The following is a 26,492-nucleotide window of genomic DNA, read 5'->3' on the forward strand; positions in this document are numbered from 1 at the left end:
CACCAATGATTTTTGTAGGACGGTTGTCCTTTTGATTGGACCTTTGTCCAAATACTGTAAAGTTTACGATGATATATATAAAGCTAACGTTTCGACAAAAAAAAAAAAAAAAAACTAAATCACCCCATCCAAAATCCCAAATCCACAATTTTGCAGTTTTTAAGTCTCTTTTTTGTCAAGTAAACAACCGTATGCTTTTTTTTTTTTTTTTAACCAACGGAACAACCAACAACCGTATGCTTGATTGAAGGAATCAATCCATATAGCAGACTAGAGCAGTAATTTCGTTCCATGCATTTTGTAAATTTGTTGCCACTTGGGTTTGGACAGCGTACTAAATAATTAGACAAAGAATAAGTGTCATGATTTATTTCATCTGAACCATTTTTTTGTTTACTCAGATAAGCAGTGATTGAACATGCTTTTTTATGTGCTTGATTGTATTATGACATCTTTACAATCACATCAGTTTGGTACATACTTTACCCTTCTTTAAAGAAAAAAAAAACCAAATATTATTTGCATAGACCCCTCATTTCTCTGATCTCCCAAAGCTATACTAGAGAACATATTCAAAAGCAGCTGTAGTTGTCCGAGTAATTTGTAGCCAATAAACAAGAATCCATCTTCTAACATTCTTTAGTCAATAACTTGGGTATATACCGCCAGAAAAGTGAGAGGAGAAAGCTCAGTTCTTTGCTATACCAAAAAGATGATGCCCCTGTGCTGCAACTCTTTCCAAAATTTGCAGCTTACAAATTACTAAAGCATGTCGGTAACAAAAGAAAAACCATCTATCAGTTCTCTACCAAATGAATGTCTTGCGTAGTCTTGCAAAATTTTGTGAAAACAATGTAGGTTCATTGTCGTTTTGGTGAAGGAAGCAAGCAGTCGTACACCCGCTCCATGCGCGATGTAATCCTGAGCTTATTTGCAGATTGAAGGCCTGGCTTCGCCAAATCATATATATCCTGTCTCAAACTGTTTAAATATACAATGATTAGCTCCATAATTGAGTGAGTGTCCTTTTGTCACTCTCTTTAATGCACGCAAAGATGAACAAAAACCCAGATGTTCATACGCCCAAATATGCAGACACACTGAAGAAGGACGAAAAAAGAAATATAGAACATCTAAGAGAAATAAAAAGATGAACTAGAACTAACCACATCCATTCACCGGTTGCTTTTGCATGCCTCTCCACAGCACAGTATAAGCGATCCAAGGAATACAAAACCAGCCCAAACATGCATTCAGCATCATTTTCCTTGAAAAAAATAGAGAAGACAACCTTAATTTTGTACAAGTCGAGGCAATCAAAGTTGTTTCTAAAGAGTAATTACCATCAAAGCAGATTTGTCTACGACTAAAGGAAATAAAGCAAATCAATCAATAGTAAAGCAGTTCGAAACAAAGCAGCATGCAACCAACCTAAATTCAGTAGTGCAGTCACAAGCTAGCAAGCACATGAACAAGATTTTGGAGGAGTATTCCAATGAAATATAGGAATGAAACAATTGAGAAAAAACAAAGGTTCTAGAAAAACCTAAGCAGTAGTCTGTATGACATAATGAATATTTCTTAAGGGGATCTATGAGGTGCGCCATGCAGGAATGTTTCCTGAGGGTATAAATGGACAAGAATGTGTTTGAGATTTATTAACAATTTTGTTACTAAAAACTTGATATGATTATTGAGGCAGAAATTACTACAAGCTTGTTCTCAAATAATTTAGGACCCTGAAGCAGAAAAGCTACTTTCTTCTGTTCTCATTTCCTTGCTTTTAGTTTTTCTGCCTGCAAAAGAGCTGGAAATCAGCAGCAGCACAATAGGTGCTTTTGGCTTCCGATTCTGCTTCTAAAATTAGAAGCAGTTGAGAACACACAGTACAGCAATGTTGAATTAGAAGATTCCTGCTACTGCACAAGTTCAGAGATTTCCAAGCTGAATAAATTTTATAATCAAGTCTGACAGTAAATCTGGACTAGCAATAAGCAATTGGTAGAACACAATCAGATAAATAGTTTGATGTCCGGACAAAACAATGAAGAGAGCAATTACCAGCCCTTGATCTCTGCAAGTCTGAATTTGCATAATCCCTCTCTCAATCTCAACTACAAGCAGCCTTCTTTGAATCCGAGCAACTCTCCCCCTACCTTCTGCTCTTGTATCCTATTTCAAGAGAAACAAGTACAGATATAGCGTTAAATAGTTTCGTAACACCTGATATAATTGTAGAATCGTAATCTTGGAATATGAGGAATGCAGAGTTCAAAACTATGCGCAATGCATGAACTTGTGTGGAAGTGGCAAGAAATGCCGTCAAAAGTATCTTGGCGTGTTCCATGGCCAGCGAAGTTTTGAGCTAGATGAAAGGGCTAGAGCATTTATACCAGGAACTATCTACTTAATTCTAACATGATACACCAAAACAAGCAAGCAAATTCTGTTGAACCTTTTCTAACAATAGAAAGAGTCATTCTGACCTGTTTAAGCCATGCGCGCACCAACATCAGCAAAATAAGGGAGAGAGCAAATGCTGGTAAAGCAGCCAAAATAGCAAAGTTGATCTCATTGGCCCTGAGAATCTGGTCTAACTCGAGCATTGCTCTGTTTAAGAATTTGGTAAAAAAGGTTTATGAGTGAGGGGGATAGCAAGAAAGAAAGGAAGAGCGACCCAAAATTCTAGTGACATTCTATTCAAACATTTCTACTCAAGATCTCAGTTATTCAACTCACGTCTCAATGTCCAGCTTTAGCTTCTGAACCTGTCCACAAAAAGGAGCTAAAGTCAAATGCTAAGCCAAAACTTACCAAATGAAACAGGTTAAGAGGACTTGCCTGTATAAGGAGAGAACGAACAAGTTCTCCCCCAACAAGATTCTGGATCGGATGCATAACTTCTTTCTCATACCTAAATACAGATGGATAAACTACTTCATGTCAATGGACAAGAGCAGGGTTTAGGATGGTGAGGTATACACATCATGTTGCAGATACTACAACCAGTATAGAGTATGCTAAGCATAAACATTAGTAACAGAGTAAGAATCCAATGTGCCCACTAATAATTAACAAACCTTATCCTGTTCACTGTACACAGCAGACTGTAAGTTCACGATATATGGGATACTAGTAGCAGACAACCCCAAGACTCTTCCCATTTAAAAACTAAAAGAAAAAATGAAATTTAAGTTCCATGTGAACATTAGTAAGATTTAACTACTGCCCACTGCAATGATCCACTGCCTACCATGAAGTTTCTAGCTAAACACACATTTAACTGGAAAAAAGCACACCTGCCCATGACAATTTCAAGCATTTCCTGGTCTGACGCATTCTGTGGCAATTTGTGACCTTTTGTCTGCTCACTGAAAGCTAATAACATTCTGAAGAGCATCAGTGGGTAAGGTCAGTTGCAGATCAAAAACAACATAGTCCATAAGGTACAATCATGGAGTCATTAACTAACCTGTGAAGAGAGTCAGCAGTAAACTGTACTTCTTCACGTTCCATTACACCCTTTTGCCTCTTCCTGAATGTCTCAAAGAGCTCATTCCTTATAGACAGAAGCTGATGAAAAAACACTCAATTAGTTGAACAAATTTTAAGTCTAGAAGACTATTATTGCAATTCATAACCAGAGAATGAGAGAGATGGAATGAGAAAAAGTACCAATTAGTTCCAAATTTGCAATATTATGAAATTATATAGTTAAATAATTCTTAACAGTGAGATAAGCCAACAGAAGTGAAATCACATGAGCTACAAATCAACACTTGAAAAGAAGCAAACATCTTTCATGGTCCACTGAAACTCCAGGTTCCAGGAAGACAGAAAGCTTACTTACCTGGGAAAGAAAGTAAAAGCAGAACAATCTCTAATTGAATACTCATAAATAAGTGACATGCAACCATATTTAAAAACAACACTGAACACTTCCACTTCAACAAAAAACAGTTGCACGTCAATAGCATAAATTAAAAAATAGATTAAATTCATCAAATTTGCAAAGCCAAAACAGTTTTCCAACTCATCCAAACCAGTTAACCACATTCAAACATTAAGACATGTTAATGCCTCCTACTACTGTTTATTCAATTGAATTTGTCCGGGAGGAGGAAGACACTTTTTCTTTGTTCATAGCAGTCAGAATAAGGAAAACAACCCAAACAAGCAGATCAGTGTGCTTTTTGACTCTTTTATAAGCTCTGCAATCTATTGGAAGCATATAGAGGACAAGATACGGAAGGCAGATCTCAACATTTCTAACCTCTTGTAACAGGTCAATCTAATTCAGGAGACAAAAAGAAAAAAAATAAAAATAAATGAACTTAGCCAAATCTGGCTTGTGTGGCCCTCTCCACCCCCAAGAAACTGGAATAGAGCAATACAATTTCCAGAAGGATTTTATTCAAGTTTATTAGTACGGTTTATGGAGCTGATGAACCTAATAATCTCCTTGATGATTACTAGCAAAGTATTTTGAAAATGTCTAATTTCTCCCTGAGGCAGTGCCCAAACTTAAACCGTTACTGTAAAAAAGTCCTAAGATTCATCATAGTGCCTAAACTTAGTCGTAAACTTATAAACTTAGTAGCTTAAACAAATTATGTAGTTCTCTTACATGGATTACCTTCTAAATAGGGAGTTACAATCTTTAATCATTATTTATTGACCAACTAAATTTAGGCATCTACTGACTTTAACGATAATATAACACAAAACTGGTCGAAATTAAACTATACTAGAGCCAAAGTGCACAAGTCCAGGCTGTACCAAGAACGAATTCATAGAATGAAAGAGGAGTTTAAATTTCTTTTGGAGTAATACCTTCTGAAGACAGTTATTAATAGAAAATTCTGGCACAAATTACTTTTTCAGACCAGAGAGAAGACTCATAATTCAAGATAAATAAGACAATAAATAACTGATTTTGTCGATTTTAAACAAACTTAATCCATGTGGTGCATCAGGATGCAAAGGAATAATAAGCTGCCAATACAAAGGAAAAGAGAACCAAGTACCTCTAGCAGGTTAAGCAGAATAACCTTGGTTCAGAAAATATTAAAAAAGATCAAGTAAACCTTAATTCTTTCAGAATTATCACCTTGATTTCAAACTAACATGCCAGTGATATTTACTAGCAATGAACGTCGAATCATGTACATGTCAAACCGCAATATTAAGGTCTTAACGATTCCAACAATAATCCAAGTCCTTGTTAGTTATTTTATTCCTAGTCGGCATTAAACAACCCCATGTATATCTACAAACTATGAACTTATACTCGGCAATACACTGAATGTCCACAAAAAATGTAAGCTAAATCTTGATCTTTGAAACTGCACATCCAATAAAGTGCAAAAAGGCCTAAAGGTTGTAAAAAATATACAGAAGAAAACCAGAGAAAGCTTACTGGCTGTTCTACATGATCATTCCAAAAGCTTAGTGTTGAATCCTTTGCCTCACTTATCCAATTATCAATATCAGAGCTCCCCATCAATCGACTATGACGAAGAAGCCATAACGAACAAAGAGAGATGCCAACAACCCCACCGGTATAATGCATCCAATATAAAGTCATTTTCTTTGGCTTTCGATGTTTGGTAACCTAGGACAGTAAATGCAAGGAGAATTTATTAAATAAGACAAACCACAAAGCTTATTGACTTTCCTCTGTCAATTATATTGTTGCCACAAATCTTCACTAGCTAATAACCATTCAAGGGACAAAATACATTTTTGATAAACAGGGTCAATGACAAGATGTGATGAAAATATTACTTGATGGAGTATATAGAGGCAATGAATATAAAATCAAATATCCCAAACTGACTTCTAAAGCAAATTTTCCATCAAACATCTTCAAGCAATTTGCAGTGAAACTATAACTCCTTATCCACCCAAAACATGAGTATCAAATAGATAGAAAAACATGTGAATCAGAAAGCACAATGTAGGGTACAAACTCTTACCAGAGTAGACAAATAAGAGTCCAATTTGTGTAGATTTTCACAGATCAAGTTAATAGCGTCTGTGGTTTCACACTCTGTCCACTGTGAGCCTTCCTGGTTTACTTCTGGAAGTTTCTCAAACATTAAAGGAAAGGAATAACTTCCATCAACAGACGAATCACCCTGCAAAAGGAAGTGAAAGAAAACAAAAGCACGTCATAAATTAATCTGTAACTGTACACATTTAGATTTAAGGATCCACATGGGTTATTTATGTGTCGGAACCTGACGCATGGCATGGAAATGGCCGATTGATGCCTCCAATTTCAAAAACAAGTCATTGACGGTGACCAATAAAGATGGCACCGACTTCTCAGGCTCCTTAACTAAATCCTCTCCAACTCTATCAGTCTCTGTGTAAACCTATTTGAACAGTAATCATAACTTGGTAAAATTGGCCAAATGAAGCCCCATAATATCAAATCCCAGTTCTGATAAATATAACAATCGGCAGATGCGGAAAAAAAATGCAAGTTTCACTTCCACAAAAATGATCAGTTCGGTTAACAGTAAAAGATTAATCTGATTCTCAAAATTTATCACAAAGAAGCATGAACTGTCTTTATACAGATTCTACATAATTTGAAACTTGGCCTTTAGCACAGGCTCCTAAATCACTCTAAGAACAGCCCCTAAAGGATTAAAACAAAGCTTACAACAAAACAAGAACAAAATACTCAAAAGCAATACTTTGGAGATGAACACTTCACAGGTCTGCAGTAAAGGAGGTCAACTAAATTTGAATACTAGACTAGCAAGCTAGTAGGCAATGGTCAAGTGGCAAAACCATATCTAAGTAGCTGGTTACGTGGCTGGTGAATCTAGAAATAGCAACTTGGTCTAACAAAGACATTAGTGCAGGTAAGCACATTTTCTAAATATACGTGATCCATAACTGTGAAAAATATATAGAATTGCTATTTAAGAAAATACATCAGAGCTAGAAAAAAATTAAGTACAAAGAAAGAGAGCAAGCGAGTAGCTTATTCAAGAACTAGACAATTTTTATAAGTGCAGTCACAAAGAATGACATCCAGAAGCAATATTATCACTCCAAGATCCTTTAGAAATCCCTTGCCACAACAAGAAGCTTTTTTTAAGCTAATAGCCTGTAAAATTATGACAGGCAGTTCGAATAGCCTAATAACGTCTTCACTCTAGATCAAACAACATAACCAGCGGGTAAATTCCTCAAAAGGTTCAGGGGAATCAGGCCAACAACAAAATAATTGCTTCGCACCAACAGCAAAATTTCATTATGTAGTCCCAACAGAAAGGTGCAACTCTTTCTAGTTCTCAATTGCTACACAGCCCTCTTCTTAAGACAAGAAGCAAAATATGCATGTGCAAACACACAAGTTCACAGAGAGAGAGAGAGAGAGAGAGATCAGGGAGGAAAAAATCCATCAACTATATAGCTCAACCAATTGAAACTGTAAAAGGAATCTCAAACTCCACCAAATTATTTCTTTGGCAAGCTGAAAGCTATAATTTCTACTGCCTGCAGAGAACCATGTTGCAATGGAAGTTGAATAAAGTCTAAGCATATGTACATAGGATCGTTACTCATTACTTCTGACGTCTGCTGTTTCTGAAATTTTTCAACAGAATATCTCCAAGAATGTCATCTCTTTACTCGTCTGAATGAATTTCAATATGGCTCTTAGCAGCACAAGAAGGCTTTTGTAAATAAATAATCTAATTAAGCTTAACGCATGAAATAATTCCATTTCCAATAAAAATCAGAAGGCCCTATCTGATTATAAATTAAAATCAATAACTATGCGTTCATTGCAAAGAGCGCCTACTCTTAATAGCAACAAACCTGTGCCAAAAACGCAGCCAAAAAGTATCTTAGATTAGTAAGGACAATAATTCTCTCAGACATGTAAGAAGAGGCTGAACAAGACATCCGCTGCATCCCAGTATGCTCTGCAAGAGAATCACGCATCAGCTGTATTACGCCATTGACAAAAGCATTTGGCCCTCTCTCACAGACCATGAAGTATACTTTTTGAGCATTTGATCCCTGAAATGAGATAAGTGATAACAGACCAAGTTAAGTACACTAAATAAAAAATCAATTTTTCACCAAGAAAACCATAGGCACTAACCTCCGCTCTAGATTGCCAGAATTGTAAGTTCTTCTGTATGTAATGCAAATTTAGAAAGACACACTCCATTACATCCTCCAACACATTGCGTATCTTAGATGCTTCTACCGTAAGCCTGCACGTATCAATCCACTCTTAACAAAACCACATGCTAAATGACTTTCACAAGATTACCTTCTGAAATGAAACTGACTTGCATACAATACTTTCAAATGAGATACAAAACCGCATAATCCATATTCTGAAATTGCAATACAATGACAAGATTGGATTTTACAGAATCATTCTAACAACAAAACATGTGAAATATAGCCACCATTGAGGCCCTTCAACATCTACTTGGTTATATCTTTCAGTAACTTTCTCAATTTAACTTCACTTTTCCAATGAATTAACATCCAAATAAACAGATATCAACATTTGTACAAAAACATTGTACCAATAACTTAAATATTATTACAATCACTATGTAAATGATGTATCTATGAACTGAATGGGAGGCCTACAGTGAAGAAGGAGAGTCCGGCGAAGAAGCCGGAGGCAAAGGGAGAGGAAGGCAAGTGGTGCGACGGCGTCGCTTGGAGCTTCCGCGAGTAGTACTAGTAGTAGAAGAATGATAAAAACTGGAAATTTTGGTGCGAAAATTGGAATTTGGATTAGGAAAAAGGCTGAGCAATCGGTTCCAGAAATAGTTCGAGTACAATGAGACTAAGGCTTTGACGTCCTTCATCATCGTCGGCGATAACGGCGTCACCGGCGACGGAGTCTTGGTTTTAGGTACCGCTGACATGCCCCCTTCCTCCATTAGTTTATGTAAAATTTTTTGTTACAAAGTGGAAAAAGAAGTGAAAAAGAAGAAAGTGTCAGCTGTTTGAATAGGAGCGAAGGGATTTATGATATTGACCTTGTCATTGGTGTAAATTACTAAATCTGCCCAATCCTACTAATTAATTAATTATTCCCTAGGGTTTAGTGTTAGTCACTTAAACCAAGTCTCCCTAAATTGATTACATCTAGACCCCTCGGATTTTGACTTGATAGCCACTAGAGCCCTTGAGATTTGAGTCTTTACCTCTTTTCTTTGCTTATAGTTATAGCTTTCTCAATTTCTTCTTTTCCTTTCACTTCAGGGCCACCAAATCAGGCCTACAAGTTTACCAATTCTATTTGTTAAGTCTAGGGTTGCAAGCGAATTGAATCGAATCAAACTTTGATTTAATCGAGTCGAGTCTTGCCTTAATTTTATCGAATTCGAACTCGAGTTCGAGCTCAACGAACTGGCAATTTTGAAGCTCGAGCTCGATAAATAAAAATAATTATTTTTTAAAAAAATAAATAAAATAATATTTTTTCTTAATAAATAATAAAATATTAATGATATATATGTAATTTTACTATTAAAATAAATAAATAAATATATATATATATATATACTCAAACTCGCGAGTTAAAGAGTTTAATATTTTGAACTCGAGTTCAACTCGACCCGTTTGAACTCGACTCGAATCGCTTGCAAGCGGCTCAATTCGTTTGCACCTCTAGTTGAGCGGTTGAGCCTTTATCAGATGCTGGCTTCGATTTGACTTCTCTATTTAACTATTTCTGATTACTAACTTTGTTACATTTATTGAGGACGTATATGCTTAGTAACGTTACATTTGGGAGATGAGAAATGGACACTGAGGGAATGTTTTGAATTGAAAGTAATATCCTTAGACAAAAAGAAAAGAAATTGAAAGGATTTCACTTCCATCCACTATCAAAAAGTTTTCTTGCCAAAAGTGGGTAGATTTTGAGAGAAGATAATAAGATTTTTCAATATGACATCTTTTTGTCATATATGGCCTTTATTATTTAACTAAAATTTTTCTAACGGGTATCTATAAAACATTTGTTAATACACATGACATCTTCCTAACCTACCATATATATATATATATATATATATATATATATAGACACACACATACAAACATATACTAATAATTATTATCCTCCCTTATATTTATTTACTTTTCTTAATTAATCTTATATTTTAAAAAATATGATGCTTGAAATATATCTTGCACCCGTTAGACAAACCCTTTAAAATGGCACATTTGTAAAGGTAGACATTAAGAATCATTTCTTTCCATTTTTCTATAACACCTCTACAAAAGGAAATTATTTATTTCTTTTCTTTTCTGAACTCCCGAACAACCTTGAAAGAAACTAGCTCTAACCTCTAAGTTTCTTTCCATTTTTTTGTCTTATTTTCTTTTCTTTCCTAACCGATCCTTTCTTTTCTTTCCTTTTCTATCCTAAATTGCCGAACCAGCTCTAAGAGATAGTATGAGGGTGTTTATTATAGTGGTTGTTTTCTTTTGGCTAGTAATATTATGAGGGTGTTTATTAAGAGATAGGTGTTTATTATAGTGGTTGTGAGCCACAGAGGGAATTGTAATTTTCACTTTACATCAGTAGTGAGTTTTGTGGCAAACATTGCCAGTAATAACTAACTCTATTAGACTGCCTTGGAACAAAAGTAATTCGGCAAGTACCAAAAGGATCCAACTCCTCCCTAATTCTATCTGCTACTTCTTTGCAATCAGAAAGGACAAGTATAGATGCTTAGTTTCTGTTTAATGCATATACCATTGCAGCTCTGATTGCCAAAGCCTCAGCAATTTCTGGATCTTCACAGTAGCTAACAAGTATAGCCCAAGTTGCTGTCAATTGTCCCCCAAGATCCCATATTCCAATCCCTAGGCCAGCAGTGTTTCTTAACTTATCAATTGCTCCATCTGCAAACAAGTTCAGTGCTTGCTTATCTTGACATGATCTTGGGATTTGGTTGCCTTGTTCTTGCTATCTTGTCTCCGTTGAGTTGGTCACCTCCAAGTTTGCTGCCTAAAATCATGCCACTCATCAACAGCAATCGTAGAAGTCCAGTAAGCCTTCTTGATGTGTCAAATTGAAGGCTACCTAATTCCCGCTTTCCATATTTGCCATAACAGATTTGCTGTCATAGCTATGTAGTCTTTCCCATCTTTCCTAGCTGTAGCCTCTTGCAAATGCATCCACCATTCCCAGAAGTTCCATCTGTGTTGCATCAAGCCATCCCATTGGAGTGAAAATGTTTTTCATGTATCCTGTACAGTTCTACAAAAAAAGAACTTGTGGTCTTTGGTCTCTATCTTTCTTTTTTTTTTTTTTTTCGGAACCGATAGATGAATTTTATAGCAAACCAAACTTTGCAATATTTGAGCAACGGCTCAACCACCTACACAAAGTGTACCATGACACTAAGAAGAGACAAAAATTCTCTCTTCATCCAAAACTATGCTTAGAGCATAACGACTAATGCTTTGACATAGAGACATATTACTATTTTTTCCTACTTCAAAAAAGCACATTTGAAACAGATTAGCTAGAGCAAGTATATCATCCACTAACGTGACTGTGTTCGGATTGTCTCCTTTCCCACTTTTCAGCATAGCAATAAGATGGTGATTGGCGTTTATGACTTTAATCCTGTGCCAGCCAAGCTGCCATACTTTGATGAGTGCCAATCGCACTGCTGCAGCTTCATCTTGTATTGCCAGTTGCGAAGTTCTGTCCACTAGCACCCAGTCAGCTATAATTCTTGTTCCATTCAGCTTGGCCACAACGCCAATTCCCATCTTGTGTCCCTCGGTTGCTTTCTGTGTTGCAGTGTGAAGTTCCACCAAGTCCCTTACCTCCATTCCTTCCTCCCTTTGCCTTGCATCTGCTGCATCTGTTTCTGATGTACTCCTAGCTTCCTTTCCTGTACCAGCTTCCTCAAACTCCATCCACTCAATACTTGCCTTTTGCACTACTTTAATACCATCCTTCTCTTTCCCTTCAAATTCCAGCTCATTCCTATCCTTCCATAGCTGCCAAAGTATGTTAGCAGTCAAAGCTAAATGTTGTTTGCCTTCCTTCCTACTCCTAGCTTGAGTTAAAGCTGCCCACCATTGCATAAAACAACCAGTTTGAGTCTGAATGCCGTCCCATTGAACTGGTGCAAGCTTCCATACCTTCTGAGCCTGTGCACAATGAAACAGAATGTGTTCCACCGTTTCTATCTTGTCTCCACATCTCAAGCAGCATGGTGAGCCTTGTTTCGTTCTCCTGAATATTGTTTCCCTTGCTGTTAATGTGTTAGTAATACACCTCCAAATGAATAGCTTAATCTTATGCTTGATATTCAGACCCCAAAGAGTTCTCCAAATTTGGGTGTTGGAGTCATCATAACTAGAACCTGAATCCCCTCTTACTCCTACTTCCTTCCTCCTCTCTTCCTTCAACAAAATTTGATAGCAAGACTTAACTGAGTACTCTCCATGCTTACTATATGTATCCAAAAGTGCTGGTCTCCAGTCCTTGAAAGGCTAATAGGTATCTTTACAATGTTCTCAGCATCCTCTTTGTTAAATCTTCTGAAAATGACACTCTTGTTCCACCTAAAGTTTGAGATCAACTCTTCAACTTTCTGCTCATCCGCATTGGCTGGAATTGGAGTTGTTGACTGTCCATTTGGATTGTTTGGTATCCAGTGATCCTTCCATATGCTTGTGGTTGTCCCCAACCCAACTCTCTTCCAAATGCCCCCTTCAACTGTATCTCTCGCTGACATTATGCTTTGCCAGAACCATGAGGAATTTTTGGGGATCTCACAGTTCAGTATATGTGCCTTGGGATAATATTTGGCCTTCAAAATTTTACTGACCAACAGATTAGGGAAACGTATCATCCTCCTTTGGTCTCTATCTGCTCCCCACAATTTTTGCACATTGGGATTCCTTTTTGAGTTCTCTTAAAGACAGTTTCGACTCGATTATGCTAGAGTTCGACTTGATTCAATTTGTTTTCAGTCCTAATTAAGAGAATCTTTTTAGATGGTATGCTTGACCTTCTCAACTTTGAGAAAGTTGAGGATTTCAATATGTGTTTCTATGCCTTACAAATATAACAATCTATTTCAATCAAAAACAAAAGTATGCAATTACAGGTTCAACCGCACTATAAAATTAAAGATCTAAGACGTAAAAACTCAGTAGATCTGCGCCATTGATTTTAAAATTCTGCAAGGCTGTTGAGGTACAAACATATGTTACTTTGACAAGTAAAGGATTTTTTTTCTTTTTTTTCAAATAAAACTGAGCTCCAACGTCTTTTGGCATTTTGTTTTCCAAAACTTATGGCATAAGGATAAGGCTGTCTCAATTTCTTCCCTTCCCTTTGAAAAAGTGGCAAAAGCTTAATACTTAAGCTAGCGCGTAGGAGATTATTCTGATATCCAAAACAAAACAATGGGCCATTTAAGAATCCGATCTAATATCGTACTTTTGCATCCTCCCAACCATTCGAAGCTACACGTGGACGGTTCCTTTCGTCCCGTCGAATCTGACCCGCGTTTCGTCCGTTTTCCGTTCTTGATTCATCCCACTTCACTAGTTTACTTCTCAATGCTCCCCAGCCCTCTATAAATAGGCTACTTCTACGCCTGAGTTCTCTCACTCTCTTCCTTGTCCTACTTTTTCTCGCACTAAGTTCACAGAAAAAGATAAGAAGGCTCTGTATTTGGGAATTTTGTTGAATTTTCAGTCGATTTTTTGTTTCTTAAAGAAGGAATGGCAAAAGTTGGTGGGATCAGTGAATCTAAGGGCAATGAGAACAGCCTTGAAATTGAGAGCCTGGCTAAGTTTGCTGTGGATGATTACAACAAGAAACAGGTGAGTAAATCAGAATTTCTTTGAATTTTCTTTTAGTGGGTGCTTTTCTGATGAATTAAGGAGGTCCTTGTTAACCTCTTTCACTCAGTTAGGAAAGGGAAGGGCTAGTTTTGGAGAGTGGAGAGGGAGAAATGGAAGCTGGCTGTTGTGGATTTTTGGTTTATTTGCGAATTTTTAGCTGTAGATTTGATATAATATTGTCTTGGGAGCTTGTCTTCATACCAGAGTAAATTCTAGTACAAGAAAAGGGCTTGATTATGGAAGGGTTGCTGTGGATTTTGTATTTATTTGTGAATTTTTAGCTCTAGATTCGATCAAAATCTTGTCTTGAAAAAAAAAAAAAAAAAAAAAAAGAAAAGAACTTGTCTTGAAATCAGAGTAAGTTTTAGTACAAGAAAATGGCTTGATTATTGAGCCCTAGTAATTTATTAAACTTATTATTGAATCAAAATGATCTCATATGCCTTCGGAGAATATAATCTTTCCCTCCTAAACTTGATCGTAGGATAATATAAAAAAAGAATATTAAATGGCAAACGTGATAATAATAGGCGTTTACTTTTTAGTGTCAGTTGATCTAGCAATGTGAACTGGCATGACATGTTTGGACTTTGGGCGTTGGATTGTTTGCAGAATGCCCTTTTGGAATTTCAGAAGGTGATCAACAGTAAAGAGCAGGTGGTTGCTGGTACCGTGTACTATCTGACCATTGAGGTGAAAGATGGGAATCAGAAGAAGCTTTATGAGGCCAAAGTTTGGGTGAAGCCATGGTTGAACTTCAAGGAGGTTCAAGAATTCAAGCCTGCTGCTGGTGATACTAGTGCCTGAATTTGCTTCTTAACAATGCGCTGTTGCCTATTTGCCTAGTAGAAATAAAGCTAACGCGTAAATGTCTTTCAGTTGGAAAGATTGGAGTTTCAAACTTGCTTAGTTTGTATATGCTATAACTCGTAATATTAACATGTTAGTAACATGTTATCTTATGTTGGATAGATGTTAGAGCAACATAATCTTCGCTGATGTTCGGTTCGATGTGATCTGATCCTGTGGTTTTTATACCACTCTGGCTTGAGTATCATTACCCTTTGCTCCTCTATGTGGCTCTTATTGTTGAAATAAAAAGTCATATTTCTCTTTTCACTGGTAAGCACTTTCATAAGGCAAGATGAATCCCTGAAAATTCTCTGGTCATTTAGCATCCCCAATGCTTTATGTTCTTCATTAAAGAAGTGTTTTAGTAGACTGTTATATCGTTCTATTAATGCCTTGAGCAATACAACTAGTGGTCCTTATCCTCTTTTTGTTACTTCAGAACTTGGAATTCAATCTGCACATTTTCTCACATCATGAAAATGCCAGGCGTCAATATGAATAGAAAATTAGGAATAACTCTTTTAATTGCTCCTCTGGAAACCTATGCCCCTTCACTTTTTAGGATGGATCGATGTCTTTGGCATTTTTCTTCCTTAGGCTGTAACAATGTGTAGAATTTATCTGTCTTGCAAATAATTGAACAACACTTGACGGGTAAGTCTTCTCATTTCTTGATTCATCAAGTATTCTGAACTTAACCATTTTGCTTCACTTCAAAATTGACAAATTGCTAAACCACTGTACCACAAAGTTGCAAGTATACACGTTGCAAATAGTTCACAACATGAAGTGATAAGATGGAAGAAGGCCAAAAATGTAGGCAGGAAGGTCTCTTGAGGGATCACCACATGATTAAACTTGGGGTTAACTTGCAAGCTTCATCTACAGTACTACAGAATTTCATGGCCAATAACGTATAAGTGGAAGAAAAGCCCTTTATTGTTTTGTTGTCACGACCAAACCGCATCAAACAAATGAACAGATAGATGGTGGAAGTTTTGAGTCTGTTTTCCCTCTCGCCCTTAATACCTGTATTTGTAGTTTGATGATTAAAGGAGAATCACTTCTTGCGTATTGACTCGTGTAAACAGAAATTGGAAAAACAGCCACAAGCCAAACATATTCTACGTTGGTGCAAGCTGTATTTGGGGGAAAGCTGTTTGTATCGATTAAAACATGAAGTATAATTGCAGTGACTGCAAGTTGGTTTGCTGTTTGAAGTCAGTAACAAGTTTTTGTTTGCTGTGTCACCTTGAATCCTTCCTCATCGAAGGATTATAAATCCATATTCAATCTGAGACTTAATTTACAAATACAGGGATCAATGAAGCCCAACAAATGCTATTTCTCTAATTCTGTCTGTAGTAGTAGGAAGAACAATGTGAAACTCAAGGCAACAACTTTCTTCTGCACCATTTATAACCCGTCAGGTTAAAGCACTTCGAAAAGCATCAGTTCAGGGGGCATTTCAAACAAGAAAATGCAATTTCCTATCAGTGTAATTCCATCACATGCACGTCCAGATGAAGTGCTACTGTTGAGGTCCTTGAATTTAGTTGAAAGCGATCTATCTTCGCTTGTCCGCTGGGTTCTAATTTCGCTTGTTCTTTGGGTTCCAACTTCAACCAAACCAGGTTGCCAAAGCGTCTTCCAAATGCAGTCTTGCAACTCAACCAATACTCACCCTCTGTGAAAATCTGCAATACAATTGATCCTTGGTGTGATATAAGTGAAACCAAACTTGTCAGGTCACGTTGTCCATTCTCTCTCGTGCTCATCTTGCCTGTGTCATGTAAATCATACAGCACAGGTACAGCTCAACTTCCACAGAAGAAAGCAAATTCGTCTTAGCTAGTATGGACGAATTAAACCACCTGCTAAACTAATATTGTCAAGCTGCTTCGTGCATCAACCCCTGAATGGCAGGAAAATCCATACTTGCAGTCTAACTAATTTAGTGAAATATAACTTGCTTTAAATCTCCAAGGAATGAAAGTTATAAATTATACTACTAGCACACCAGGCATTTCCTGACACTTTAGTAGTTTCCAAATCGTAAGCAATAGAAGCAAAAGCAAAATGGTATCACAGTGTTGATGACGAAATATGCATCGCCATTTGAAATTGAAAAATATTTAACGGAGGCCCAGCTTATACAAATATAAAATTGACATCCAAGGCAAATATTTTTATGGTTGAATCGATGGTTATCAACTATCATGTACTCAAAGGAGCTACAAATCTTAAATCTTAGGCAAGATAATTACAGAGAACCTAGGATACTAAGAAAAACTTGACAAAGTTAGATTGGTAGTAGCTGTTAGAGAGCACAACTACAAATAAAAATACAAAAGCCTAAGAAAGACAACCTCATTTCCTAATTCCTAACATGTCTAAAATACTTAACTAAGTTGTACCAGTCACCATGATTTTCTAATGCCAAATAAGATTTTCCATCTATGTCATGTGAACACTACCCAATGTCAAGGATAACAACTACCTGCTACTCCATGTTGACTATCAAAAGCAGGACAGCAGCAAGTTATCCCTCTTCATCATAATCTTCCTCTTCTTCCTCTATCCTCTGATTCAGTTTAGCAAGTTGAACAGGATCAATAGCCATCGATTCCATGTCAGCAAGGGACCAACCAGGGTACTCTTCAGGCCTCACCTCCATAGGAGGCTTTGCCGATGAGGTAGAAGGGGTTCCAGCTGGTATGGCTGCGGAATCTGCATTTTCATTCAGGTCCACATTAAGATCAAAATTTCGAACTGGTGCCTCGGCATTTTGCGCAACCAAAGAGATTTTCGTATCATCTGGATTTGCTCCATTATCCATTCTTTTGATATTTATACTTTTCTTGTCACCATTTTGTAGCGAAATGTCTAGGTCGTCTTCATACTTTTCATGCTGAGAAATTGATTCTTTCTCCAAAGTCCGATTAGCTCTACCACGACCTCTCCCTCTTCCTCTTCCCCTTCCTCTCCCACTGGTGTGGCCAGTCTCGGACTGCAGTCAAGAATATTTACCAATTAGGGAAAACAGGCATCAAATGTCATTACTCAAAGCTCCTAACTTCTTGTCAATCTTTTTTCTTCCTTCCCATTTTGTTTTAATAGGCACATTAAAAGCTACAAAACAGGATTAAAATTTCACGTTTTATATAGACTTAAAGTTGCAGAAAAATAAAGAATATTAAGTCTTAATGGAAAAGCTAGGAGATGCATCTTATTGCAGTGAGTACCAAACTGTGCACCCCTTATGCTTTTAGGGAATAGTATCAAAGTCACATCACTTATTGAGTACAACAACTCAAGAATCCCAAACATTTAGCATATCGTGAAACATTAGAGAAACCAAATAAAGAAACTGGATCAACAGATGCATGAAATATAAGCTCACCACGTGGCTCTTCTTGGCTTCATTGTCACTGTCGTTCCCTTCATCTTCAATAGCCTTCCTGCATGACAAAAGGTATTAGCACACAGCCCAAAACTTCGCATGTTAAAAATTTGCTTAATGAGAAACCAAACTACTAAAACCTCAAGTACCTTTTTCTAGCGGAAGATCCCTCAGCAGCAGCTTCTGAACCACCTAGGTCTGGTACCCTACTCACAATATCCCTCAGAAAGTCAAACACATTAAAGCTCTGCACACATTGTTTCCTACAAGTTAATTATGAAGTGTTATTATAAGAGGAACAGTTGCCAAAAAGTGCTTAACAGACCAGTGTCCTATAAATAAACTAAAACACAAGATACAGAAGAAAGCTTACAAGTGCAAAGAGTTAACTGTTTTTGCACCCCTCTTAAGAGTGATCTCATACGTTCGGTCACAAAGATCTTGCAGAAACAACTCCAAAGATTTAGCTGCCAATTAAAAATTTTAATTTACATAAAAACCAATACCATATAAAGGAAAAGCAAAATAAAAAATAACAAACAAAAAATACAAATCTAAATCATACAAAGAAAGAGACACCCTTTTGGGGGGAGGGGGGGGATATTCTCCCTTAACTACTTACACACTAGAAGAGGTACAGCCATAGCAATCTTCCCTACATCTTCATCAGCTTGCATAATTTTCTTGATCCTAGCCTGTGAAAGGAACAAGACAGTTAGATGCCATGTTCAGGAAAGGGCAAATTCAGTATGCAAACAATCTATATGTAACTCAAAAGTCTGTTGTACGGCAAATAAACAATCTGTTCTTAAGATTACCAAAGTTTGCAACAGTGAAGATTGAATACAAAAAATCCTAGTTCAAAAAGAGAATTTGTAAGCAGATGGTACTCCAAAAATACACTACTTTACTTAAACCTCGCAATAACCTCTGGCCTGTTCCTAGGCGTCATAGGAAAGAAAGGCAGAAATAAAAAATAGATTATTCCCTGAGAGCTTGTCCAATACCACCAGTACCAGAAATGAATCTCCTTCGCCTCCGAGATACTTCTATGCCAGCCGAGAATTACGAATCCGCTATGAAAGAAGCGGCAGACAGACTAATTTGGACGGTATTCCCTAATGATTAGCTTTAGGAGATTAAGGTCAGCCACTGTATTTAGGTTTCCTTATCTCAACAGCCATGAAGATCACATACTGTTTCTCCTTTAAAGTTACCAAACATGCACCAAAAAGTTGAAACAACCAAGATTGGAGAGAAAAGCCCTAGTTCAAAAATATCTTCAAAGCAACTGGGTGGTAAAGTACATTCCTTTACCTTAAACCCTAAAGTACATTCCTTTACCTTAAACCCTAACCTCTGGCAGCCACTATACTTGGGTAATCCTATCTCAACAGCTCCGAAGATCAAACACCAACCTATCAAAATCATAACCACAAGAGTACAACTCATATTTAAGCATATCTAAACTCGAAAAACAAAATTGCTTCTCCAAATTCAGCTTTGCGATACCTCTGAGCATACCTTACTTTACCTGCTAAAGCTTTCAACTTGCAAAAACAATAATCCCTCCATTCACCAGCTCCCTAAACCTACCCCAAAAACCAGAAGGGGCTCTCATAATTTACTTTCAAAACATACGCAAAAGGAAAAACCAACAGAACAAAAGAAAATTGCACAACAATTCATGGTTAAACTTACTACCAAGCTGCCTAAAATCCGGAAAACAAAAAGTATTCAAAGCTTCCACTTAGCTCTAATGCAAAACTTAGCCCTAATTGCTCTATTTCTCAACAAATTTAACAAATTCAAAACTAGAACAAACAAAAGGAAAAACTTAAGAACAAGAAAAAAAACCCCACAAAAAAATCTACCAAAATAGACACCAAAAAGCATACTGAAAAGAAAACTTACGGCTGGGAAACGAGTGTCGAGTTTCTTCCTCATGGCTTCTTCAAAAATCTAGAATTTTTGCGGCCCCCACAACCACAAATCGAAGTTTATCAGTTTCTGTTCCTTCTTATCTACATATAATTCCGTTTCCTGAAGGACTCTGTTTCGAGGTTTATACCTACAGCAAGAAGCCTTTTGGGAAGAAGAATTTGATTGGTTTTTTTTTAAATTTTTTTAACCCCAACTTTTTGACTTAGCGAAATTTATTTTTTCTTTTTTTTTTTTGGGTATTGCTTAAAATAGTAAAGACAAATAAATAAATGAAAAGGGAAACAAAAGTCAGTCAGGGGGTTTCACAGATTCGATTTTATCGGAAAAACCCCTATTCTTGATGTCATCAGAAGTCAGTCCTCCTCTTTTTATTTATACTTTCTAGGCTCTTGTTTTTATCTTTTCCTTGTTCTTTAATGAGTTAATTACAATTACATCCCTAGAGTTTCAAGTAATTACAAAGTAGTACTGGTATAAACTTGTTTTGGAACCATTTTTTTTTTAATTTCAAATTTCATGTTTTAATGTTATTTCATTCTTTGTGATTTAATTGCAACTAACTTCTTGTGAACACTCTGTGTGTGTGTGTGTGTGTTTTTGAACACTAATTACACTTAGTGTAATGACGTGATGATGATTGTGTAGAAATCAGTTAATTCACAGTTAACTTTTGTCAATAATAATGATTATCGACATATTATAAACAAATTGAGAAAATTTTCAAGGATGGTAATAGAAAATTATAATTATGCCAAAAGCATATTAGAATATAGGTGTTGGATCAAGTAAATAATTACAATTAATATTTGGGTAGGATTTTTATAACATGATATGTAAAAACTTTAGGAACATGAATAGCACAAAACACAATTTAAATAGAAAATTTTCATACTTATGATAAATGTTACAGCAAATCGATGTAATTTGTCAATTTTTCTTACTATGTTACGGAATATACTGATATTGTCTTCCCTTTCTTTTTTTTTCCCTTTTGTGAGATTTAAAAAGTGAGGAAGGAGAAAGGGGATTGGATCTCAATGAGCTCTAAGGTCTCAACCTTAACCATTAATACTCTGTTATTATTGTTCTTTGATAGTTTTTTTCTTTTTCTCAATACTTTAAATTGGAATGTCATAGTAGTAATTTTCCATATTTAAAGGAAAAGTAAATAGTAGAATATTTGGTCTTAGTATGCTTGCTAAGATTCTAGGTCTATAACATGGTTCTTATCAGTCACAAAATATGTAACAAGTGGGTACTTTCTCACAGATTTGGAGACTTTGAAGTGGTACATGGATACCATTATTTTTGCCTAAGCATCCGCCTCCTTGCGCAGTTTCACATCTTTAACAAAAGACTTAATCCCAAAAAAGTCCATTATAGTATTACTTTAGTAGCAAATTGCCTCCTGTCTTCAAGAAAATACAAATTGTCTCCTCTAAATTATGAAAGACAATCATGTTTATACACACATATACACACGCACGCACATATATATATGTGTGTATATACATATGTATATATGCATATATATATACATATGTATATACATATACATAGGATCTGTGTGTATCTGTACATATGTATACATAGGATCTGGAGTAGAGGATCTGTGTATATATATACATATGTATATACATATACATATATATATACACATACACATATATAATATATACAATATATATATATACATATGTATATACATATACATAGGATCTGTGTGTATCTATACATATGTATACATAGGATCTGGAGTAGAGGATCTGTGTATATATATACATATGTATATACATATACATATATATATACACATACACATATATAATATATACAATATATATATATATATACACATATGTGTATATATATATATTTCTTTGACATTTTAACATTTTGGCTCTCAAATTATGTTTTTCTTTTTCATTTTACGGAGAATTGTTAATTCAACAAAGATAAAAAGTCTCATGAATGATTAAATTAGACACCAAAAAGTTAATTGTTTTTTTTTTTGTTTCAAAAATAGGTTTATAGTTTTAATCTTAACAAAATCTGTCTCTTGCTTCCTCATACTCAAAACTCAAGAAAATCCGTGAAAATTCTACCGATGGAAAGAAAACTCAACATTTTAATTGGGAAATGTTTCTTTTAGTTTTTCCTTTTCTTCTTCTCGAAAAAATATATAAGTTGTTTTTGGCGTCTAGCTTTATTATTCATGAAACTTGACTCCTATTAATATAACAATTCTCCATAAAACAAAAAAAAAATTGGAGCCAAAATGCTAAATTTGGTATATAAAATTGGTTCTTTGGTGCCCAGAGGAAGAATTTGTTGCTGCTAGTTGTTGCCGAAACTGATAGGCTTGAGCCTTGATGGCACTTTGTTTTGCTTTTGTTATATGGGTTGAACCTTCATTATTTTGTTTTACTTTTATTAAGTTGCCATTGACTTGTTGAGTGAGTACTTTGTACTCATTACCAAATGACATGTGACCGAGCAATTTTGTTAATGGCTAGAAATGCAATTCACAATTTGTATTCATGGTTATAGTTCATTTTACTATGTTTTGTATTAAAATTCAGTTTGGTTGGTAAGTGGGATTGTCAAAATTAAGACAAAACTCTGCCGAAACTTTCCCAAACCTTAACACGATATAAAGTTATATCACATAGCATATAAATTATGACGTCAAACAACAAGAATAAACAGCTGCATCTAATAGCTAGTTTGGGAGGAAGGAAATGGATAGAAAAGAAAGGTTTTGAAAGGATTATAAATTTTTTCCATCTTTTGAGAGCAAAAGTGGGAAGGAAAAGAAAGGATTTGAAAAGACTTCACTTCCCTTTGTATATTGGAAAACTTTGGGCGGAAAAGGAAGGAAGGCCTGGTGCTTTAAATGAATTTTTCAATATGATAATATTGCCCTCAAAATCATGATACAAAAATTTTTAATTTCCGATGAGTCCCTTAACTTACTTAATTCATATTTGTTTACAAAAAGGGCAAATTTGTAAAGTAACTTATTTGAGTATCTTTTCTTTTCATTTGTTTTCAACTCCCAAACAAAAGAAAACTATTTACCTTCCGTTCTTTTTTAAAACTCCCAAACAACTTAGGTAGAAACTTGGATCCTTTCTCATCCTTTCTTTTCTTTTCTAACTTCTCCTTTCTCTTCTTTTCTTTTCTATTCTAAACTACCAAACTAGCTATAAAAGGCTATTTTTTTCCAGCAAATAGACCATTTTTAAAGTAACATTTTTGAGTCCCAGTACCACATGCCTTCTTCTTGCATTGTCAATCGACATTGCCAGTAATAAGATGTAACAACCTACCAATGCCAGTAGCAAGATTTTGGTTTTTCTTTTTGTTAATTTTTGAATTTCTATCTTCATTTCCCTATTGTCTCCCTCAACTTTCCTTAGTTCCCTTAACAATTAGACAATCGTGTTCTTAGCATACTTAGCTGGCATAGATAGATCGTACCATAAAAAGAATGAGATGTCTACATTCAAAATTATTGCATCATTAGTAATAAAAAATAAATACAGCCCAATTACAATAATTTAAACATTTGGCGAGTCACATTACACCGTAATTTTTACATCCATGGAACCTTTTTGATGGATTTGTTGCAGTCTAAGAAGACACTAGTACTATTTTGCACGATTCTTCACAACAGCACTTCACAATTTCCTTTCTATTGTAGTATTCATCCTTTCCTCAACTGAATCCTCTAACATGCAAGCTTCCATATGTCTAGCTCGATTTGCAGCTAAGGTTAACGACCCCATATCCAAATTTCTCCATTTGTTGTGCATTTCAAAGGAAGAATTTGAAGACGTTTAGTTGGAACCCGCAATTAGGGGTAGTTGGAAGAACCCTAATTTCTTTCTCTATTCTTCCACTGCCTTTTCTCCATTGGTGCTTTTATTTGGTCACTTGTTTTGTTTCCCATACATGAACCTATTTTCTTCCTCCAAACTACCCCTGACTTGTTGCTGATAAAGATTTTAGCTAAAAGACTTAATTCATGTGATAAAAACTTTTAGGGACCAAATCGGTGTTAGCGAAAAAGTTTCAGGACTAAACTGGTGATTTTCCCTACTTATTTCTTTCACAGTTTTAACCTTTTCACACTAAAAAATTAAATTGGTATACCAAATTTAATCTTTTGGCTCCAAATTTTTTTTTTTTAATTTTGTGGAGAATTGTTATATCAATAAGGATAAAGTCTCATGAATGAATTAAGCTAGTTACCAAAAATCTGGTTTTTTTTTTGTTAAATAAAAAGCTTATAGTTTTAATCTTAATAAAATTTGTCTCTTGCTTCCTCATACTCAAAACTCAAGAAAAATCATGAAATTTTGATCAATAGAAATAAAACTCAACATTTTAATTGGGAAATGTTGCTTTACTTTTTCCTTTTTTCCTTTTCTTCTTCTCAAAAAAAAAAATATAAGTTATATTTGGCATCTAGCTTTATTATTCATGAGACTTTGCTCCTATTAAAATAATAATTCTTTGTAAAACAAAAAAAATACATAATTTTGGAGCCAAAATGTTAAATTTGGTATGTAAATTGGTTTTTTGGTGCCAAAAGATTAAAATTGTCAAAGAAATGATTATATAAGGATATGATTGTCTTTTCATAATTTAGAGAGGCAATTGTGTGTTTCATGAACACGGAAGCCATTGCCCTTGTGGGGTTGGCATCCCACATCGGTTCTTAGGGGGGTTTGGGGTTGGGTTTATAAGTCCCCAGGAGGACCTCAAAAGTTGCCGGCTTTTGAGGTTTCTTCTGGGATTAGGTTTATAATTCTAACTTTCGTAAAAAAAAAATGAACACGGAAGCCAATTTGCAACTGAAGTAACCTTAGAGGGAGGCATTTTGGGATTAAGCCTTAACAAATTAAGTGTTTCTTGTCCACCGAACACAATAATAGTATATTTCCCATTTGGAGTGATTGTAATTTATTTGCCTTTTTATTTTTCTGCTTAATGTAGTATAACCAATATTTTTTGTGTCTAATCTTTCTCATTATTAACATAGGGACCTTTTCTCGTTTTAGTGCTCTACTTCTGCATCTCCTCTTGTAAAAAGTAACGATAATAACAATATTTAGTGTTCCAAGACATTGAAAGCATTGATTTAAATGTTAAAAACCTTTGTACCCTTTCACTTTGGTGGCATACCAAAAATATATGTAAAAATTAGGCTTTTCAAGACCTTCAAGGATTCAATTAAGTGTAAAAACCCTATTTAATCTTTAATAATAATAATAATGTTGAAGGTGTAATTAGCTACTTATATTCACTTCTCATATATTCTTTCACCAAATATAAATGAAAAAAAAATTACTTTACTTGTGAATTTAAAATGTGTCTACTCATTAAGAAATTCGTACTTAAAAAAACCTCCAAATAAATACCTATTAATTAATGTTATCAAACCACCATATTAATCCTATATAACACAAAATGCCTATTCCAACTTCACAAGTGAATGCTCATGCAAGAAAACTTGCTACTCCGGGTCTGTTTGCTTCAATGTAAGGAATTAGTCTAAAAAGGTGTTTACACTTCTTTTGTTTTTTAGTTTTTCTTTTCTAGAAATCATGGAAGCCCTAGTAATCTATAGATATGGTGAAGGTTTTGTTATCATGCAATTAAATTAGTTGTAACATATATGAATTCCAAATACTATCAATATTTCGGGTTTAATTGATTTGTTTCGACATGAGGGTTTATTAGTTCCTAACAATTGAAATGAGTGGGAATTTTTGGATAATACCTAAAAACTAGTTGGGATACATGTTGTTGCTGTACAATTTAGATAAGAATTTAGAAATAGCAGATTTTCTTTTTGTCCTCCCTTCCTTGGCAAAAGTGACATTTGGTTAGAAGGAAATTCAATAAGGTTTTGAAGTCCCAACAAATGTCTCATTTTCAGTAAGCATATAGCAGTCTATATCCAAGTCTAGTTGCATGTCTGCCCTACAGGTTGTTTGAAATTGTTCTATTTTCCTAATCCTATCCCAGTGAATATAAGTCAATCCATGTTTGACTTCATCTTTTTCTCCCTTTCCAACAATGAATTTGCTGTCTATTGTATGAAATTTAATTTTTATGGTGCATTCAATCTGCATTAGAGCTGCTAGTTGTTTTTTTTTTTTTAGAGCTGCTAGTTGCTTATCTAAGAATTACATGGCTTCATCAATGAAGTATTGGTTAATCATGTGAAATTTTTGCAAAGTTGGTGAAATTTGTCAACAATCTTGCATTTTTGACAAATGCATTTTGCATTCATTTTACCTCTCCTTTTCTTTTTCTATCATGCAATTTAATCACAAATGTCTCAATATTATCATCATCAAATAATCATCATTTTCATCATAAGAGTAGT

At 35.3% G+C, this 26,492-nt stretch overlaps 4 protein-coding genes across 8 annotated transcripts; 1 reads left to right on the forward strand and 3 right to left on the reverse strand.

Annotated features, from left to right (window-relative positions):
* Positions 1–498: 498 nt before the first annotated feature.
* LOC113777897 (protein DGS1, mitochondrial) lies at positions 499–8,947 on the reverse strand. Its single transcript, XM_027323131.1, has 14 exons — positions 8,638–8,947; positions 8,132–8,246; positions 7,843–8,046; positions 6,243–6,380; positions 5,979–6,140; positions 5,420–5,614; positions 3,473–3,573; positions 3,300–3,389; positions 2,842–2,914; positions 2,740–2,768; positions 2,487–2,610; positions 2,062–2,172; positions 1,167–1,267; positions 499–981 (listed from the first exon to the last, which is right to left on the reverse strand). Exons 1-14 carry the CDS (start codon positions 8,934–8,936, stop codon positions 861–863), a joined length of 1,863 nt encoding a protein of 620 aa, XP_027178932.1. The 5' UTR covers positions 8,937–8,947; the 3' UTR covers positions 499–860.
* A 2,468-nt stretch (positions 8,948–11,415) lies between these two features.
* On the reverse strand, positions 11,416–12,770 carry LOC113771501. Its single transcript, XM_027316082.1, has 2 exons — positions 12,486–12,770; positions 11,416–12,435 (listed from the first exon to the last, which is right to left on the reverse strand). Exons 1-2 carry the CDS (start codon positions 12,768–12,770, stop codon positions 11,416–11,418), a joined length of 1,305 nt encoding a protein of 434 aa, XP_027171883.1.
* An 817-nt stretch (positions 12,771–13,587) lies between these two features.
* On the forward strand, positions 13,588–15,009 carry LOC113759802 (cysteine proteinase inhibitor A-like). Its single transcript, XM_027302376.1, has 2 exons — positions 13,588–13,869; positions 14,503–15,009. The coding sequence occupies exons 1-2, from the start codon at positions 13,768–13,770 to the stop codon at positions 14,695–14,697; spliced, it is 297 nt and encodes a 98-aa protein (XP_027158177.1). The 5' UTR covers positions 13,588–13,767; the 3' UTR covers positions 14,698–15,009.
* An 873-nt stretch (positions 15,010–15,882) lies between these two features.
* Positions 15,883–20,238, reverse strand: LOC113777984 (dr1-associated corepressor-like). 5 transcript variants are annotated; one of them, XM_027323244.1, is made up of 8 exons: positions 20,060–20,238; positions 19,670–19,737; positions 19,490–19,563; positions 18,768–18,840; positions 18,519–18,612; positions 18,295–18,408; positions 18,146–18,203; positions 16,867–17,752 (listed from the first exon to the last, which is right to left on the reverse strand). In XM_027323244.1, the coding sequence occupies exons 4-8, from the start codon at positions 18,820–18,822 to the stop codon at positions 17,285–17,287; spliced, it is 789 nt and encodes a 262-aa protein (XP_027179045.1). In that variant the 5' UTR covers positions 18,823–18,840; positions 19,490–19,563; positions 19,670–19,737; positions 20,060–20,238; the 3' UTR covers positions 16,867–17,284. The 5 variants fall into 5 exon arrangements, with proteins under 5 accessions (XP_027179032.1, XP_027179037.1, XP_027179045.1 ...); XM_027323231.1 differs by lacking the exons at positions 19,490–19,563; positions 19,670–19,737 and adding an exon at positions 15,883–16,525 and having other exon boundaries at positions 17,243–17,752; XM_027323236.1 differs by lacking the exons at positions 19,490–19,563; positions 19,670–19,737 and adding an exon at positions 16,643–16,657 and having other exon boundaries at positions 17,243–17,752.
* Between the last annotated feature and the right edge of the window lie 6,254 nt (positions 20,239–26,492).

This window comes from Coffea eugenioides, chromosome 1, assembly GCF_003713205.1.
Source record: "Coffea eugenioides isolate CCC68of chromosome 1, Ceug_1.0, whole genome shotgun sequence".
NCBI classification, from domain to species: domain Eukaryota; kingdom Viridiplantae; phylum Streptophyta; class Magnoliopsida; order Gentianales; family Rubiaceae; genus Coffea; species Coffea eugenioides.